This window comes from Rattus norvegicus, chromosome 4 (assembly GCF_036323735.1).
Source record: "Rattus norvegicus strain BN/NHsdMcwi chromosome 4, GRCr8, whole genome shotgun sequence".
Lineage (NCBI taxonomy): Eukaryota > Metazoa > Chordata > Mammalia > Rodentia > Muridae > Rattus > Rattus norvegicus.
Genome location: NC_086022.1, coordinates 66,513,735 through 66,534,381, shown reverse-complemented (window position 1 = coordinate 66,534,381; position 20,647 = coordinate 66,513,735). Strand labels below are relative to the sequence as shown.

The 20,647-nt window shown below is 42.3% G+C and overlaps 1 protein-coding gene across 10 annotated transcripts in view; it reads left to right on the top strand.

The window, feature by feature from the left end:
• Dgki (diacylglycerol kinase, iota) overlaps window positions 1–20,647 on the top strand; it is a 461,894-nt gene that overhangs the window by 305,409 nt on the left and 135,838 nt on the right. For 6 of the 10 annotated variants that reach the window (XM_039108368.2, XM_039108367.2, XM_039108371.2 and 3 more), the window contains one exon: window positions 1,153–1,215. The exons of the other annotated variants lie outside the window; for them this stretch is intronic. In XM_039108368.2, coding sequence (XP_038964296.1) covers window positions 1,153–1,215 — 63 coding nt within the window. The remainder of the gene's footprint in view (window positions 1–1,152; window positions 1,216–20,647) is intronic. 10 annotated transcript variants of the gene reach the window in all.

Here is a 20,647-nt window from a genome sequence, read left to right as displayed (position 1 = left end):
AAATATTTTGCACACAAAATGTCATAGAGATTTTTGTCTAGGTTTTTTTTTAAACTAATATCCTAGCCAAAAAAAAAAAAAAAAAAAAGAGCCAGATGTATTTCATTATGTTCTGTATTGTGAAGAACCATTGAAGGTGATCAAAAGCTTAAAATAACTGGTATAAAGGGAAGTTTTCAGCTAGTACTCTTGACTTCATTAGCAATTATGAGAGACGGCCGGCCATTTTGTATAAAGGCCAGAGTGCTAGTTAGCTAACTTTGAATTCGGCAACTGGGTTCCATCATCCTGGGCTACTGAGGCGTAATACTGGCTTTAACAGAGAGCCTTGGAAGATAACATGGACAGGATACTGGCGTAAACACACGGGTGACCTTCCCTGGGAATTATGTACCCAGTAGAGAATCTGCGCACTCTTGCTCTGCAACAGTTTAAATGAGAAAAGAAAAGGGGCTGATGGTACAGGGTGAGAGTGAGTTTGGGGGTCAGCTTTTTAAGTTGCACAGTGCCTATTTTCTAATTCGTGGACTGACCTCATCACAAAAGAATGAAGGGGGGATGCTTGTGGTCTCATATTTGTACCTGGAGTAGAAGTGACGTTAAGGCATCTGAGGGATGAAGTTGAATTTTGTAAAACCATTGCTGGGGTCCTCAGAAAACCTTTGCTGTTCAGCTGAAGGAAGCCTCTTTTTCAAGATGGCTCTTTGATGGGACCTCAAAGATGAGGTGCAAGGGTGAAATGGGCCTCCCTCTCCCGGGAGAGGTCAGTGTGCTACTTTCCAATCTGATGTGGAAGCCTGTGCCCCTGCCCTTGAGTCGTCCTCAATGTCTTGGAGCAAAGGCGCCATTGACAACGTGTTCTGCGCCCACAGCCCACCCTCCTGCTTTGGCCCCGCGCTCCAGTATGTGGCTTGCCTGAAACTAGCCGCTTCCGTGTGTCCTGTTGGCTTCATTGCTATCACCGGCTTCTCTGGATTATTTCTATGGCTGGCTCGATTCCCTTTTTATTTTTCTTTCATCGCTGTTGGTGATGCGCTCATTTAATTTCTGTTTAAACTTTGTGTGTCTCTCTTTTTCTCCCCGGCTTGTTCCTTGTTTGTCCACGCTGTCCTGCTGACTCTGTCTTCGCTGCTCATTCCCTGCCGCCTCTAGCATCCATCAGGTGCAAGCTGCGGACCTGCGGCGAGTGTCTGCTCCCCCCGGCTCCTTCACCATGTGAGTACAGTGCCATTCCGTTTTGACCCTCGTTCCCCAACTTCTCCTCAAGGGGTAGACTGCCTACGGCGTATTTTTCCTCCACAGGTCTGCTGTTCACACAAGAGCCACCTAATCATAGATGCTCTTACACCTTCGTTTTTAAATGTGAAATGGAGGGCAGTAGCTCTCTTTGTGCTTTGTATGTCCCCACCCACTATGCGTTTGCACTTCTGTCTTTTTATGAGATACTTCAAAGCCCATGGTGGTGTGGGTTGGTGTAACAGTCTATGCTAAGCACCATTGTTTTTCAGAGTCTTATAGGACAGTTAGACCAATACCATTACAGATAGTGTTGGGGAAGTGCTTATGGCCCCAACGTGTGAGGAGCAGAGCTCATTTTTGTGCCAGAGTCACAGCTGTTGTACAACGATCACTGACCATGCGCTCTGACTGAGTTAGCAGAAATGTATTATTATGCATGATTACTGGTTTATGCTCAATGGACTCCAGGGTGGTTTAATTTTCTAGTGAAATGAAATAAAATGGAAATGGGAATTTTTAGGATTTTTCTTTAGCATTTTTTGGCGCTAAACACTTATTCATCTTTCCTTCCTTGCTCCATATTATATCACCTAACATTTATTATGCTTCAAGTGCCGTGCGAGGCGCCTTGCATCTACCACATAATTCCCACGATGATACTATGCATTTGGAATAGCGCTCTCTCTCCTGTATACACGTTCAAGGTCGCAGACTGACAGGTTCTAGAATGAGATTCAGATTCAGGCAGCCAGCCTTCTAAACTCCTGTGGGCGTCCATCTGTCTCAATTCTGAGTGTTTCTCCAGACCCAGCAGAGGGATCACATTTTCAAATAATTCTTCCTTGATTCATGCTTTGAGAATCAGTCACACCTCACTGGAGTTTACTGTTAACGAGCCTGTTATACTTTTTAAAGTTTGATTTGGTTTTCATTGTCTGAACCCGCTGTGTGTGTATATATCCCACTCCAGACATGGCCTACTTAAAGGGATTAGCAATACATCCCCATGAATCTTTGTGTTCTAGACCTATTCACAGTCCTTGACAGCACTGTGAAACTCAGCCATAGTTGGCGGGCTTAATGAGTAGGGACATATGTGTCTCTGAGGAACTGTGTAAAATCTGAAATCTAGTGGTGTTACGAAGTTCTTCCTGAAGTTTAGTTGCCCAATCTCGTTTTCAGCTTACAGATCACATTTATTAGAAATATATGTTAGCTGACCAGAGTTTCTCTCTTTCCCCTGGTTGAGCACCATGCACTATTTTATGCTGCAGATTAGTGAGCAGCACCACCCCTCAGTACCTTCGTGTAGCTCGGGCCTTAAAGCTGAACAATCAAAACCCAACAAGTTAATGGTATTTCATTTCCAATGTGCTGATGCTTACAGGGAAAAATTCTCCAGTCTTTAGGCCCCTCAGTAAGCTTGACATCAGAGACTGGCTGTCAGTCACCTGACCAAGCTTTTAGTGGCTCCACGGACTGAGGTCAAAGAAACGACCTCAGCATGACGTGGGTGTGAGAGTGGTTGAGGTCCATTCCTTAGCAGGCTTGTGTTGACAGTGTGGCCGAGAATCTTAGGTGGGGCTGTTGGCTTGTTTTCCAGGAGTAGGTGTGCTGCAGCAAGGTATTCATTTCCGTAGACTACAGCAGGCGGTAGGTGTGGCTACTTTAGCACTGTAGGGTTAATATGAAAATATTTCGGATCTGTAACATACTCTTACAGCACAGAGGTGTCATACCTCCGAGGACAAGGTGGAAGCATTTGAGTAATAAAAGTTAGCAAAGCTGGGTGGAGACTCATCTTAAATAGAGCAAGATGATGGGGAGAGGTCCATTTGGTGCCTTCACATCATGAGCAGTGCTGACGTAGCCTTTTCTACCCGCGCTGTTTGGAAGTTAGCTTTGCTTTGCTCCCTCTGGACTGACCTGACACCCTGAACTGAGATCTTTGGTTTTCCTCTTCTCTCAGAATCTGTTTTAAATAGATGCTCTTTGGATCACTGGAGGGGGCTCTCTGCTTCTCCCAAAGCCATGCTACCTCCTTGAAATGGCCTGAAGGACCCTTTCCCGGAAAGCATCCTTCTCTCTAGTTTTCAGGTGACTTTTTTCCGAGGAAAGCAAGAACACGTGTGGCGCTAAGGTGGTGAGACATAGATTGTTGGGAATCGTGATGTAACGCTAAAATCCAACCACATGCGAAACGTCAGCACTATGGAATACTTTTAAGATTTATCTTTATTATTTTTAAGTTATGTGTTGAGGGGTGGGTTGTGCACATGCGTGCAGGTGCCTGTGGAATCCAGAAGAGGATGACTATATTTACAGGTGTTTTTAAGCCACCCCAGTGTGGGCGCTGGGAGCAAACTCCTGTCCTCTACAAAAGCAGTAGGTGTTCTTAGCCACCGAGCCATCTCTCTAGCCACTAGCATTATACAATGTTTTGGTCCTTTATGGGTGCATCTGAATTTATGGATTTTAAACAAAACCGTTTAATTCCCCATTCACTAAGTAAGGCTACCCTAAGCCAAGAATATTCACATGTGCATCCCCTACAATGTAGCTTAAAATCAGTGACTTCAATGTGATTAAATGCCTTCATAGGGAAGTACACACATGCTGCATTTCTTAAATTGTGGGTAATGGTGTTAAATCCTTTATCCCATCCCTTCAATTGAGCATCTGCTGGAAAGCACATGGAACCTCAGCATGGGGCTTTCTAGAATTCTTTTGCTAGTTAGTAGCCACTTTTTGTCGGGTAACATCTCCTTCTTGCTTTTCCCGCATGAAAGTGAAATAATGGGAACCATTTACATTCGATTCATCGTTTTCAGCTTTCAACACTGCTTATTCAGACACCAGATACTCTGGGGTATTAAAGACATTGAGATCACAAAGCCACGTTGTTCCTGCCCTTGGGAAATGAAGACCCCAGCATTAGACCTAATTGAGTTGACTACAGGGTAATTATAATCCGGCATGACAGGACTCCACGTAGAGCGATTTGAGTTGTATCTGTGTTGGCAACATTTTACTGGGTATTTGTCACAATTGATTGTGTTTTTAACCAATCCTTGACATTTGTATGCGGCAACATTGTTACTTCCGGTGCAGTCCTGTGAGTTTTTAAAGCTAGTGTAAAATTCATATAACCATCACCATCACCAGAACACCGATTGCATCACCAATGTCGCTAACTTTCCTCTACAATACTACCCTGTAATCCATCCAGATATCATTAGTTACTTGCCCAACATCTAACGGCCACCGATCACCATAGATTTGTGCCTTTGGGAATTCCACAAAGACGGAATCGAACAGTATGTAATCCATCTCAGCTGGTACTTTTGACAGAGCCTAACCCCTTTCACATTTATCTGAGTTGTCATGTGGAGCAGTCATTTGTTGTTTTTGGTTTTGAGCTGCCTTCCACCCTGTCCCCGTTTCCACTACCCTAGTGAAAGACACCTGGCTTGTTGCTGGTTGAAAGTGGTTGTTGACATGGCTCAAACCATTAAGGAGTCAATTTTGTATAAACAAGAGTTCCCACTACCTCAGGTTAAATGCCTGGAAATGAGGTGGTTTTCCACATGGGGAGTCTATTTGGTTTCCTTAGCAGGAAAGCAAATGGAACACTGTTTTCAGAGTGGTTCTGCCATTTTACCTTTCTATCGGTGACATTTGGAGTCCTCCTCATGTCCTGTTGCTTCTGGTGTTCCACGGAGCCATCAGTTTAAGCTGTTAATCTCTGCAGTGGGAGTGTGGATTCTTATGCACTGACCTTAGAGCCTGTAGCCCAGCTTAAGAAGTCTTTTTAGTTTGAATTTGATAGCATCCTCCAGTTTATCAATTGGAACAGCTTGGCTTATTTCATTCCAATCTGCACGTGTATGTTTCTTCTTCAGTGTATGTCGGCTGGGGCTTCCAGGATGATGTTGAAAGAGTGGTTACTTGCTTTGCTGTTGGTTTTAAGAAACCGTGCTGCTTTCACGGTTAGGTTAACTTTTTGAGATCCTTTATTTGTTTAATTTATGTGTGGGCATTTGCATGCATGCATGTCTCTACGCCACATGCATTCCTGTTGCCAGCTGAGGCCAGAAGGGGGGTTCCCTATCTCCTGAAATCGGAATGACAGGTGGTTATGAGCAGCCATGTGGATGCTAGGACTCTAACCCAGGTCCTCTGGAAAACAGCCAATCTTCTTTTTTTTTTTTTTTTTTTGAGTTTAGTAATCATACATAACGATAGTTTCATACGTGCATATAACATTCTGATCACATTTCCTACATTACCTTCTCATGTCCCCTCTCTACTCTTGCTGAGCACTTTCCTCTCCTAAACAACTCTCTTTTTGCTTTCCTGTCTTTTTGTTGGTGCTATCTGGTAAGCTTCATTTAACTTGGGTTACTTACAGGAGCAAGGGTGGGGAGTTATTTTCAAGAGCAGGGGCAACTTGCCAGTGGCTATGCCATTGAAAAAAATGTCAATCCTCCCAGGAACATGTCTACAAGTCCTTGGGGAGGACAGCCAATCTTCTGAATCAAACCCGGTTGTAAGTTTCTTCAAGGTTTTGTTTGTTTGTTTGTTTCTTTGTTTGTTTGTTTCTTTGTTTTTGTTTTTTGTTTTTTTGTTTTTTTTTTTTCTGCAAAAGGCTCTGACATTTGTTTGGTAGAATTTTGCCAGTGAGTGAAACCTTTTGGGCATTAGGGTTTTTTTTCCCCTTCTCAACCTTTACAAGTAGATCAAAGGAGCTGGAGGGAGAGTCAACAGTTGGAAGTACATAATCCTCTTCAGATGGCCTGTCTTCACAACTGCCTGTGACTGTAATTCCAGAGGACCCGACAGTCCCTCTGACCTCCCTGGGCTTAAGACAAGCTCATGGTGTACATACATGCATACAGTCAAATAGTTACACACAGAAAATATAAACAATGAATAAGCCCTTGAGCGTCTATCTCTCTAGGTTATTTATCTTTACCTTGGTGAATCTTTTTTAGAGTTGTTTGATATTTTCAGAGAACCTGTGCATCTCCTCTGTGTGGGCAATTAATGTGTATGGAATTGACAAAGTGGATTTTTCTTATCGCTTTTACTTCTGTGGAGTCTGCAGGGATAATTCTCTTTTATTTCTGATATTTGTAATTCAATGTATCTTTTGAAGTTTTTGTCAGTCTTGGCAGAGTTATTTTATCCCCAGTTCCCCGAATTGTTGGTTATATTGGCTTTCCTGGTTGTTTTTCTGTTTGAAATATAGTTGGCCTTTGGCCTTCATTGCTTCCTCCCTTCCTTTCCTGTTGGGCTCATTTTGTTTACTCTTGTTTTGGTTCCTTAAAGAGCTCAGTTACCCACTCCCCTTAGTAGGCAATTGGCATAATGAGGTTCAAGCCACAAGTTCTATCTTCAGTCAGGGTTGTGGCTGCAATTGCTTCCTTGTTTTCAAATCCTTCTTGGTGCTCTTCCATTGGATAGTATGGTTATACTATGTCTCTGGTATCAGACCTAGGCAGGGTCTGTCCTCTGGCATTCATGTAGATGTAGATGATTTAGATGTAGGTAATGTTGAGATAGATGATGTTGATGTAGATGCTGATGATGTAGATGATTTAGATGTAGGTGATGCAGATGCAGATGAAGATGCAGATGTGCTTACAGCACAGAAACCTTTATGAAGCTGCTTTCTGAACCCCTTCTTCTTGGAAGGCATTCCTCTTCAGTCCTCAACCGGAAAATTCAAGCTTCAGTTACTTCCCTATGATCATGTTTCCTTCTGTGACAGAAAGAGAAACAAAGAAGGTTGAGCGAACCCTCTGGGCATCCAAGTTCCAGAGAATAGAAAGGAGATCTCATTCTCGATGTCAGTAATCTTAGCTGCCACAGGGCCTTTGCCGTGGTGTCTAGCAGCACACAAAATGGCCCAAATCTGAAGTGTGAGTGGATGACGGAGAGGAAGCATTAAAAGAGAAAAAAGATTGATTTTTCTCAGTGAGTCAGCATTCTGAGGTGTCTCTTTCCTGAACTTGAGCCAGAGTCCAGGTTTCCCCTCCCCCCCCCCACCTCTCTCCCTGCCTGTCCCTGGCATCCACTTTCACATTGGATGCTGCTGGAGTCCAGATTGGTCTGTGGGAGGGGACAGTGAGGGAGCACACCAGCCAGAAGATGATAACCTGCATTCTGGCCCTCTCTACCAGTCTGTTGCTAGTTTTCACCTTCCAGAGTTCCCTTATGGCTGCTCTATTGCTTTAGCTAGGGAGAAAAAAGGGTGGAGAGGCTTCCTTCTGTAAGATAACTGGGCTACCGTACCAGGCCTAGAGCTCGTCAGGTCCCTCATCCCATGTCTTTCCTCACTCCCTACTCAGCACATGCCACAGCTCAAGGCAGCAGAGCACCGCTGCAGACATCAGGGCGTCCTACCTGCCGCTGACATATGTTAAATAGGATGCGCCATCTAAAGGTATAATTTAGACACACAGGATCTGCCTGGCGCTAACTTATGTAGGTTTGTTTGCTGCCTGAGGGGAGGTAAACATATTGGAAGGACAGGGTAACTTGTCATAGTTGACCACAGGAGGAATGTGATCCCAGCTTTGCGAAATTGATTTGGATAAATGGAGGTTTCTTGGGAAAGGGTAAAAGTAAATTGATTTTCTTTGCAGAAGTTAAAGAGTCTGAAACATTGTCCCAGTGCCATTTTTAAGATTTTATTTGGGGCTGAATTTAAGAGCTCCATGGCTAAAGACGTGCAGATGCAGAACCGAGAACCTTCAATCTTGGTGGCTGGTCTGTGGTTTAATGTCCGCATACCTCTGAGTGGAGGAGGAAGCCAGTCTCCGCTGCTCATTAGAAAGTACTGTAATTGTCTTCTCTAGCTGCCCACATCCGAACTTTCCCCGACTTAACCTTGTGCTGTGTCCTATACAACATCCGCCTCTCTTGCTTTTGGGACCCTGACACTGTAATTAGAAAGTAAGACGTGGAGTTGGAAGACACACAGGCTGCAGGACACCACTTCCTCCTTTCTTTCTGTCTTTCCATAAACTCCTCCACTTCATCAAGAACGGTATCGGGGAGCAGCGCGAACACTGCTGAAGGCGTCTGCATGCCTGCCTCTGTGATCTTCAGGTTGTGCCTCCAATGCCAAAGGATGGTCCCTCACCTGTGGTTTGATTTCCACAAACCAAGCTCCTGATGGAAATGCACTCTCGCAGGCCAGCCGAGCTTCTAGAATCTGGCAGGAAAATGTCCAGATTCAGATTCATGGATTTAAAAATTTGTAATATATTTTCTGGCTCAAAAACAAAACACAGTTTTGAGGACATTAAAAGGTCCAGGCACCCCAACATATTTATGTCATTTATTCACAACTAATATTCCTTTTATTATAGCCTTGTGCAATTACCTCTGAACAGTGTGATTGTATATACTTTTTTTTTTCTTATAATTTCAGTGAGCCTACATCACTTCTACAGAAGTTAAAGGAGCCTAGAGGTTTCTCTTTTGAAAGAACAGGTGAGCAGTGCTCTGTTTATAGAATTGGAAGGCACCAGATCCCAGGGTCAGACAATGAAGCAGGGTCAGTTTCACATTTTCTTGGAAATGAAGCTATTTGTTCTCTAAGTATCTGCCAGGCTTTGCCCGTTCCCGCTTGCCCTTGTCTCTCCCAGAACTGTGACGTGTTGGGTGTTATCTGACTAGTCATCTCATTCTGCTGCCCACCTCTTCTCGTTCTTCACCCCGGTAGGCCCACGGCTGCCCTTCCACAGCCGCCCTTCCCTTTCCTCTCCCTCTGCCACTCTTCCTTGCTTGTCCATACGGAAGATATGCTAAACGGAAAATTACTAGGGCAGAGCACATCAGAATTACTCTGGCTCTGTCCCAGGGTGTCTCCAAACCAATGTCAGGCTGCAAATCCAAATAACAGCTTCCTTATGCCATGCAGGTTTCCTCTCGAGCTCCTTCTCTGTCTCAACTTCATTCCTATCAAGGGGGTGTCATGACAGAAGGGCAGGGACGCATAGGTAAACAGAGCACAGCTCTCCCTGCCAACCAAATACTCCAGGCTTCTAATGTAAATATCTTGATGACCCTGCCTTTGTCCATATACTACGGAGCCATGGATTTGTAATCCTTTTACATTTTGTTTTTAAGACAGTTTTTAAAATACAGTCAATTCTTGGGATTCCTATCAGCCCTGAAGTTCTGTCATGGTAAACCCAAGGCATGACTTTAAATCTCATTAAAATTTGCCTCAAGAGGAAACATCCACAAGTTTGGTTGTAGAATTATAGGTCGCCTTTGGTTCTGGGTACTGAGCAGAAGGCTAGGCACTGTACTGCCTTGGAACACTTAGTTAAGGCCAGACCACGCTGCCTGCAAGAACCCACACGAATGCTTACACTTGGTCAGAGAGGTGATACATACTTACACTGTGCCAGGCATCTTATACAGTGACCAGCTTAGCACCTTAATCACTGCATTGGATAGCACTTACTATTATGCTTCTATCATAGATGAGGAGACTGAGAAGAGTGGTAGGAAGCTTGCTTTCTAACACACTGTAAGCCAATAAAGTAAGGATTGAAACATGGGCCTGTATGCTCTGAGGATAGTACTTAAGACTACTCTCTATAGTACTTAAGGTGAACTCATCATCAATATAAAGTCTGGTCATTTGCAGTGTGTGAATGTGTGTGAGTTATGTCGTTTAATCAGATTGTACCATATACATTTTTAAAGCAAAAGGTAGATGTGGATTATTAAGAGTTCAGTTTTACACATTTTAGATGTTTTGATTCTTTGAAGTTACAAGTGTTGCTATAAGAAAAGGTGTACAAAGATACCCAGGCTTCTGCCTATAGTAAGGGTCAGCATCAGATTTACCAGGAAGAGTAATGTGTATGTCTCCTGCAGTGAGGGTCAGCACCATGCTCACCATGAAGGGTCATGCCGCTGAGGGATGGCTTCTATGGTCTCCTATTACAGAAGACAGTGCAGGGTTTAGGATCCAGTATATTTATATAAAGGCCCAATGCATTAAGGATTCCCTGGATTTTAAAAATTGTATCACATTGCTTTTAGCATTTATATTTACAGATGAATTATTCATTTCTGTGTAGGTGAATGAACAATTTTAGGACTCAGCACTTTTTGTATAGGAAGAGTTCACTTCAAGAGTAAGGCGACTATTCAGGGCTGGTTTTGCTGGCTTGGGTATATGGGGCATATGGGGCCATTGTCAAAGTCGTCTTTGGGATAAGAGAGAAAAGGTTTCTAAATCATACATGCTCTAAGTGTATTATTGGGTATGGGGAAAGGCATGAGAATATTTTACATGTATTTTGTAGTAAAAATGTTTTGTTAAATTTTGCATTATTTATTTTTTATTGTGCATATGTACAGTCACACAAGTCAGAGGGCATTATGGGAATTGATTACTATTTTTTTCTTTTCACAACATAGGTTCCAGGAACAGAGCCAGGTGGTCAGGATTCCCAGCAAGTGTCCGTACCTCCACTGAGCCATGTTGCTGGCCCTAACAAATACACATTTTAAACTATAAAAAAATAATTTAAATGGGAGATGTAATTCAGTGAGAGAATATAGACCTAGCATTTATAGAAGCCTGGATTTGACTCTTTTGTATTGTAAAAAGGAAGCCAAACATATAAAACTCTGACCTTAAAAAAATTCAGTAAACACAAAGGCATGGCTTCAGTTTTTCTGTACAGCTTGTCTTCTTTCAGAAGAAGTTGAAATTGGGACCTGAATAGTCACAGCAGTGGAGTATCAAGTGGACATGGATTTGGGGGACATCTTGAAATTTGGGAAAGTGATTTTTTTTACTTTGAACACACATACACACACACACACACACACACACACACACACACACACACACACACACACACACTGACCTGAGTTCAATCCTTGGAACCCATATAAGGTAGAAATTGAAAACTGATTAAACAAAATTGCTTCTAACTTCCACATACATGCCCAGACATTATGCATATAAACACAATAATAAAAGAAATTCTAAACATACACAAAATATTCATGTGTACTGTTAAGGCATTTAAGACAAATGTTTCTTACGCAATTTTAAATACATATATATTGTTAATATATAGTATAATAATATATAATGTATAATGCGTGCACACACACACACACACACACACACACACACACACACACACACACACATTGTTAATTTTAATTGCAGGATTAAACTAAACAAGTTGACCCTCACTGCGTTTGAGCTGATACCCATATAAATTTGCTTGGGCTTCTTTAACAGAGCACTACAAACTGAGCAGTGAAGTCACAGAATTGTGTTTGTTCATAGTTTGGCAGGCTAGACAAAGGTGCGGCCAGGGCTGACTTCGGAACCCTGTGTCCTATACTTGGAGATGGCATCTTCTCCAATTGCTCTCATAGAGTTTAACACCGGTGTCTACCAAATCCTTTTTTTTTTTCAAATAAAGAAAATGGTCTGATGTGCTTGCTTCTTCCAAAATAATCTTATTCTTACTTATTTCCTCACAAAACACCAATTCTTTGCATATTCCAAGTCATATTCTGAGATGCTAAGGATGGTTATATAGATCAGCTGGGGGTGGCGAGCACAACTTGGCTCCTAGCAGCATCACACTAAATACATTGGACCTGGATTTTAGCGCTCTCTCTCTCTCTCTCTCTCTCTCTCTCTCTCTCTCTCTCTCTCTCTCTCTCTCTCTCTGTGTGTGTGTGTGTGTGTGTGTCACTAGCAGTTTGCAAATGGAGCCTAACATCTAGCACTTACATTCATCATTTAATTCCTGAAAATAATTTTTATTAAAGGTATAAAGGAGGTGAAGGAAATTACCCTTTTACATAAGTGGATTTTCAGAATTCATTACATGGGTTCAGAGTGAGGTTGTTGGCGTGTCTCCAAATTCATTCTCTATAAAAAAAATAAAGTGGCCGGACAAGAGGCATGTTAAATTTAGTTCAGATCTGAACTCCTAAGACATTGTTGTAATAAAATAACCAGGAAAGGGCTTATGACTGTAAACGGAAGGGGAGGGTTTGTTCTGATCATCTCCACAGACAACAGATTTATTTATAAATGGATTCTCTACCCAGGAAAGAAATCTTCAGGATGTTTTGTAAATTCCGCATTCAAGAACAAAAGAGATGCGTTTCATCCTTTGCTCTAGCACTGGAATAGTTAGTACCTGATAACAACAAGAACTTATCAATAAAAGTTGGTATTTGAGGGCCTGGGTATGTATGTGTGTGTGTGTGTGTGTGTGTGTGTGTGTGTGTGTGTGTGTATGTATGTATGTATGTATGTATGTATGTATGTATGTTACATTACTGACATGGTGATGAACCACAAAGGACATTTCATTCATGAGAGAGTTTGAATTCAGTTAGACCAATTAGACCAATTCAGTTGCGTTTTCCTGGTCTGTCCTAACATCCTGAAACACCCGAGTGAAGTGAAAAGAGAATATGTTACAGGAGGCGTGAGGAGAAAAGGCTGGTTTGTTCATCTGCACAGAACAGTCAATACTTAAGCAACGGTTAGTCTGGAGCAAAGAAATAAATCAGCACAAAGAAGAGAAAACATCAGTTCCCAACCAATCAAGATACAGCACTTTTCTAGAAGTTTCTTTGATAGGTAGATTACGTTTAAAGTTTATAAATCTGCTTACAAAGCATTTTTGTGGGTCAGTGAAGTGCCCTGGCAGCTACAGGCACTCCCTGCCATGCATGCCTGATGACTTGAGTTCAGACCTTGGAACCCAGTAGAAGGTAGAAAGAGAGAATTGATTACACAAAATCGCCTCTAACTTCCACATATATGCCCAGAAATGCATCATGCATATAAGCACAATAATAAAAGAAATAAATTCTAAGCACACATGAAATATTTATGTGTGCTGTTAAGGCATTATAGATAAATATTTCTCATGCAATTTTTAAACTAATATTGTCAGTTTTATTAGTTACTTTTGGCACTGCTTTGGGCAAATGCCTCATAGGAAAGGACTTGCTTACTTTGTCTCAGACAAGGGTAGTCTCCTGTGGTGGGTAAGGCATGGTGCCTTAGAACATCTGTCAAGATGTGGCCGGAGGGGTGTGAGGCTTTTTGCTCACCTCTGGGCAGATTGGAAACAAGAAGGAGAGTTCCAGTGGTCATCTGGTTTTCTCCTTTTTCACCTTCTATTGAAACTTGTTCCTAGCCTGTTTGGTGGTGCCATCCAGGTCAGGGTAGATCTTACTCTCTCAGACCTGTCTAGAATCACATCTTCACAGACACATGCAGACGCTGTATATCTCTTAGGTGATTCTGAACCCAGTCAAACTGACAGTGAAGATTCATCATCACATCTGGCCTGTGCTGACTTTTTATTTTCCTCATTTAGAATAACATAGTGATTCTTCTCCTAACCACGTCTGTTTCTCAGGAAAGCAAGTCTAATGCAGGATTTTCAGTGTCTCCTTTCAATAGGACCATTCGTGGCAGTGCACCCATTCCAGTCTTTCCTGACCCAGTGGCTTAGAGGATAGCTGTATGAATCACTCTTGCTATAGCAAAATGCTCAAGGCAGGGTAACTTTATAAGGAAAAGAAAATTTAATTTCTTTAGCTCACAGCTTTAGAGTCTGTTCAAACAGTATGTCACAGACTCAGTAAGGGCTCACCTTGACTACCTTACCTCATGCAGACCACAGCGGCAGCGAATGAGTGAGAGTGAATGAGAGGTCTCCACCAAACATGAAGGGCCAAGGAGCCTGGAGTCTATGATCCCTTCCAAAGCCAATGCCCTTCACTGACCTCTACTTCTGTCATGGCCACACCGTAATCCTCTGGAGGAACCACACATGGCAGTAGTTACATTGGCTTTTGTCCTGTTACTGCTTTGTGCTTCTTGGCTCTTGCTTTTATTGTTTCGATGGAGTATTTTCAGTCATAAGCAAACAGATCTTAATTCTTAATCTTTTCCCTGCTGCTCTGTATATGAAACAAGTGTTGCAAAGGAAAGATGGCAATTTATTTTGCCCGATTTTCTGGGTACATCCATTCAAATAACACTTTTCAGTTCACCCACGGACTTTGAGAGTTTGGAAAGGAAACATACATGCCTGCATTGGGAAGCTTAGTCCCAGTGCTCATCCTGTTACGTGTGAAAAGCCACACATTTTCTTCTGTCAAATGACATTTTTTAAGCCTCTCAAATCATAGCACCCTCCCCCACCATACTGTTCTCCAACAAAGGAAGCTCAATTTGTCAGTTGTGAATATAATTTAACAGCATAATAAACCGTTCTGGGATTGTAAGCCCAACGGAAGCTTTTTAGACAGCAAATAAGTATGGAACCTTTGTTTGCTAGATAGACGTCGGGAATGTCTGTCTTCCTGAGCACAGGAGAGCCACGGTCATCCTGATGGCATATGACTCACATTATTCCATTATGTCTCCTTGGCTCCATCCCAAGAACTTGTTCCCATAGTTCTCCTCTCGGTCAGAACAACAAAGGAACTCTCCCTGCTATTGCAGGCTACAGTCCTGAAAGAACCTCAAGCCGGAATTTTAGGCTGGAATCGTCAGACGTTTTGTTTTAGTAACTAGGAATCCTCTGTTGCATGGACTTGCTTCTTAAGATTAAAATGACTTTGGCCTAATTTGTTGGAAGCAAAGAGACTAAATTCTGCACTTGCCTCAGTTCAGTTCCAACTGTTACTATGTTATTTTTATTATGCTTATTACAAAGTTTTGGGTTTAATTTTCATTGTTGTCTATTCATTGTATGGGATATTGGGTTACAGAAGGAGATTTTCACTGTGTAATGTGCCTTCAGCATACAAGTAGTATAATGTGTTGTTCTCAACTGGATTTCATCCCAGCTATTCGAAGTGGCAGAACTTTTAGTACAAAAAAAAACCCCACAGTGTCTTCTACACTGAAGTCCCATCCATCCTCATTTGTGGTGTGTTAGCCTCTTCTTCACCTCTCCTCATGGCATTTTCCCAGTGTTCATGCTCTTCCAGCATGGAACATTATATGACTGTGTTAGGGGGGCACATAGAAACAGTTTTCCTTGAAGGTTGTCAGCTTGGCCAATAGAAGGGCCAAGAGAGTCCACACCCATTAGAATTATGTTTGCAGATGGCGTCTGATCACAGGTAGAGATTCTTCTCCACTTGTATGATAGCTCTAACATGTTAAAAGTCTATCATATGTTGTGAGAGAGAGGAGAGCTGTAGGTGGAATTCTGGCTCCAAGTGTACTCATGATTCGACAGTGGGAGGGAGCAAAATCCTCCTGTTCCAATCATGTTTCATTTCAAACAGTGCGTCACGGGGATTTTAGCTGCAGGGAGCTCCTCTAGGTTCAAGGTGATGGTAGTATTTTGGTCTATGGGAAGTGTAAACATCAGAGAAGCACAGATATTAGAAAAATGTCTGGAAGAGGAGGGGCACAAGAGAGAAAGGAGGACTTCCTGGAAGCGTGGGTGGGAAATCAAAAGACACCTTCCAACAAAAGTCCAAGGGGCAAAGAGTTTCTGGGAGTAGAACTAATCACAGTGTGAAATGCTGCCCAAGTGTGAGTTAGGCTGAGAAATGAGAATGGGGTTAGCCTGCAAAAATGGAGCAGAAGGAGGAAGTAGAGATAAGACCTCGCCACAAACCCATGGAGGGGAAGCGGTAGTTTGGCAGCCAGATATTATATAGCATCAAAAGTAAATGTGACTCTAGTTTGAGCATGGTGCAGGTGTGCTAGCTTGGTGTGGTACAGATGTGGTGGTTTGGTGTGGTGCAGATGTGGTGGTTTGGTGTCGTGCAGATGTGGTGGTTTGGTGTGGTGCAGATGTGGTGGTTTGGTGTGGTGCAGATGTGGTTTGGTGTGGTACAGATGTGGTGGTTTGGTGTCATGCAGATGTGGTGGTTTGGTGTCATGCAGATGTGGTGGTTTGGTGTGGTGCAGTTGTGGTGGTTTGGTGTCATGCAGATGTGGTGGTTTGGTGTGTTGCAGATGTGGTGGTTTGGTGTGGTACAGATGTGCTTTGGTGTGGTGCAGATGTGGCGGTTTGGTGTGGTGCAGATGTGGTGGTTTGGTGTGGTGCAGATGTGGTGGTTTGGTTTGAGTGTGGAGTAGATGCTTTTTTGTAGAACTCAGGACCACCAGCTCAATGGTGGCCTGACCTACAATGGGCTAGGCCCTCCCACATCTATTACTAATTGAGAAAATGCTCTAGAGGCTGGCCTACAGCCCATCTTAGGAAGGCATTTTCTTAACTGAGGCTTTCTTCCCTCACATGACTTTAGCTTGTGTTGGGTTGACATAAAACTAAGTAGTACATCCCTATACGGAAACATGGGCAACCTGTGGAGGATTCAGCAGTAACACGAGTCTGGTAGGACGATCACCTGACAGCCCACCATTAATGTAAATTTTGAGTTATTTCTACTGAGTTCAAAAACTTCTGCACAATTCTAGAATCCTGAGGCATTTTCTCACATGTCCAGCAGAAGATAACTGAAGATGAATGTTTTGTAATGAGTTAGCAGGTGTCAGAATTCCATTTTAAATCTCTGCTCAGAAACGTTGATTCAATTTGTTTTATTGTAGAGGCCTTCTTGGAAGTGTTTATATTTAGATTATTTTCAATGTCAGTTGCAAACAATGTCCAAAGGAAACTTTCAGCAATTTCTAGAATATTCCTGAAGGAAGCTTCAGTTATAATTGTACTTAAGTCGAGCCCCACTTGGCAGCTGGTGTAAAGAGTTAGTGGTTGGTGTTCCTGGATTCCTGTCCTTTGGCTGAACACCATGGATCCTCAGGTGGACTCTTGGTCTTTTGGGTAAACAGTTCTAGTTCTCAATTCTCTTTTCATCTATGTGGACCCACTAGAGATACAGTGACGGGTGGGGAGATCATAACCCTGCGTGGATTTACCTCCTGATCTACCAATCAGAGAGAACACAGAAATGGACAGCCATGTCAGAACAGAAAGCTGCAATGTGAAAGTGCCAACCTTTCCTGAAGCCTCATGGCCATGGTGGTCCAGGGTGTCTCATAAATACCTACCAGAAATGATGGAAAGGTGGCACTCTGGGTGCTGGAGTTGCAAAGAAGGAGTAACTCATCCCTATTATGTTTTCATGTTAATAATTAATATTTCAGTTATGGGCCCATCATAACATAAGGACTAGTTGAACGACTTCTATTAAAGATTAGTTAGAGAGCCAGGCATGGTGGTACACATCTTTAGCCCCAGAACTCAGGAGGCAGAGGCAGGTGGATCTTTGAGTTCAAGGCCAGCCTGCTCAACAGAGCAAGTTCCATGACAGCCGGGGCTACAAAAAGAAATCCTGTAATACCTTGAAATGAGCCATCTGAGAAATCTTAATTAAGACAGGAGATTCACAAGGTATAGTGTGTAGAATATTTATATAACTTTTAGGGTCCTGTCCATAACATGTATTAAGATGTATATACTTAACGTCATTGAGTAAAGTTTCTTGCAAACATTCACTGTCTCTAATTCTTTGTAGTTTTGATCAATCAATATCATAGATATATAGCTCTTTTGTCTCCCTTGAGTTTGATCCGTAGCAACACACACACACACACACACACACACACACACACACACACACACACACACACACACACACATGGGGGGGGTAGAGAGAGGTGAGGATTACCAGCAACATCTATGCTGGTATCTCTTAACAGAGAGTAAGTAGTAAGAGAATGGTCCTGAATACTAAAGAAGTTGTTGCAATGGATGATGGTCCCTTTCCTTCCCACCTCACAAGGCAACAGCTGCGTGTTGTATAGCTAAGGGAAGTGATTATACAGTGACTTTTGACTCTGTATAAGGTTTCAGAAGAAATTAGTATGAAAAGAACAGGTTGCAATCCCCACCTCAATAGAAAGGGCAATTCACAAGTTTCTGGCTCTCTTGTTGGAAACTCAAATGCCCTCTGGAAGCTAAGTTTAGAACTCTTGATACAATAATGCCTAAGTCAGTCTGGGTTGCTTGTAGATGTTGGTTGGCATGGAGGCAAATTTCTTTATATTCAACTTAGGAGTCTCTTCTATGCTCTACTAACTTCCTTGGCAAAATGTAATTTTAGAAAACTAATGGCCGGGCTATTCCCCAGACTCCAGGGAACAGCTTTGCTGTCCTCCACCTCAGTCAGCCAGTAATGGGACACTAATATAATGTGACACAGGAATAAAATTGAATTGCTTGGCTTTCACTTAATTTCAATGCACTTTTTTGTCCCCTATGTTTTTAGCTGTCCAGTTCCTTGCCATTAGCTGGCTTTGTGAAATACCAAGTTGGAGAATATTCGTGAGTGTAGAATGTCAGGACACCATATGAAAAAGACATTGCCTCTTCCCCCCAGACCCTCAGTAGAAATGTCTAGGAAGTTCCTTTATCAGTTCTGAATCTTCCAGTGTCTCACATAGCAGATGCTATTGTTGGGTAGAACCTTGTTTAGGGAAGAAATCATCAGGGCAATTATCACAATGGTATTAGCTACTGCCTCTTTGACACTTAGAATATTCCAGGCACCTTTTCAAGGTGTATCACATAAACTGATTGGTTCTCATGATGTTTCTATGAGGTTGATTCTGTTGTCACCATCCTACAGATGAGGAGACTAAATCAGATGAGATAGGAGGTAGAAGAACTTTGCTTCAGATCCAGCCAGTCTGCTTTGGAGCCCAGCTTCTCTCAACAACTGGATTTGTTGCCCCTGTTCCAAATCTACTGTTTAGGCAAGGGTCAAGAATGATTGGAAGGGAATTTCCATTACTTAGTCCATGGTCTGGTGCCTTAAAAATTATTAATGGGTTTCTGTTAAGTCAACATTTTCTTTTTAAGGTTTTAAGTCATCATTTACTAGGAAGCCAAACACATGATAGCTTAGCTAGAAGGCTTGGTTTAAGAAAGCTCTTACTGGTGTCTGTTTTAAGTACTTGCAAGAAGGTGGGAGCTAAAAGCAATAAGAAGGTGGATGGATAAGAGAATCCAATGCTGGCTAGTGACACAATCATTACTTAGCTGATTGTCTTGTTAGAAGAAATGAACTAATATGTCAGTTCACTTAGGATCTACAAAACCCTATTCAAACAGTTGATCCTATAATATGTCCCTAGAGGGTTTCATGGAGCTTAGTGTTTCCAGAGGCAGCATCGTATGGGGTGGAGTCAGTGGGCAAAACTGTGAAGCCAGGAGTTAATGTGGGCAGACAGGGAGTAGACTCTGATGGGGCTGGGGTGGGTGTTACCCATGGAAGTAGGAGCAAGGACTGGCCATCAGTTCTCTACATTTTGTCTATAGTTGGCAACTATTTCCCTAACAAGGTCTCTAGACCTGTTGGCACTGGACTACTGAAGACAACTAGTGCTCAGTGGCATTTGATCCACCATTATCTCTAAAGAATATTTACACAGAACTCATTCCACCCTATACTCACCTCCTGCCTGTCATCACAGAATGTGCAGACATTTCTTTTACACTCACAAACTTCTAAGTGTTACAATTTAAAAGTAGGAATTTAAGCCATATATGGTTTTCCATGATGTCATAGCCAAATTTCTCTTTTAAGTCAATATAGATCTATGCATCCATTCACAACACCTGCCTCATGTTTTCTTGCTAGGCTGTGTCACAGCTTACTTAACAAACCTCACGTTTTATTTATTTATCACTGACAAATAAAACCCTCTTGACACTAGTTAGAGATCAGCTGACCTTGTAATGGCTTTGCTGTCTTAGACAAGGACTGTTGGTTTTATTTATCTGTAGTCTCATGGTCTCAGTGTCTCAGAGGAGTAGTATATAATAGTAAGGCCAGAATGAGTGTTGGGAACTACCTCTGCCATATAGAGCTATGTGACCTTAAAAATCACTTTATATTTTGAAACCAACATTTAATCAGTTGGTGAAATGATGCTTGTAGGCATATGACAGTAGGTCTGGTCTACTGATCTGTAGCTATTTCATCAAACTAGCTCTCTTCTCATCATGACTAATATACTCATGTCAGATTTATTCCCTGGGCCTCCACCATAACCAGCACAATGTCAGTAGATTAGCTACCCAATGGTCATACTTTGAGTTACAGACCACCCAGCCATCACATCGGTCTCCAGGGCTTGCTCAGGATTAGCCTCTGTGTGGTTTTGTATTGGCACCTTTTCAATACAGTGTACCTCATGTATGCTAACCTGCTAGAATTTGTAGACTTATACACTTACATTGAAAAACATAAAATTTATCTCTCCCTTTCTATTGTTGGCAATGTTTATTACGATTTACTATTAAAAACAAAATAAGCAGCAGTTCTTGTGTTTGAGAAAGTTTTTTTTCAACCAATGAAACTAAATTATTCTCAT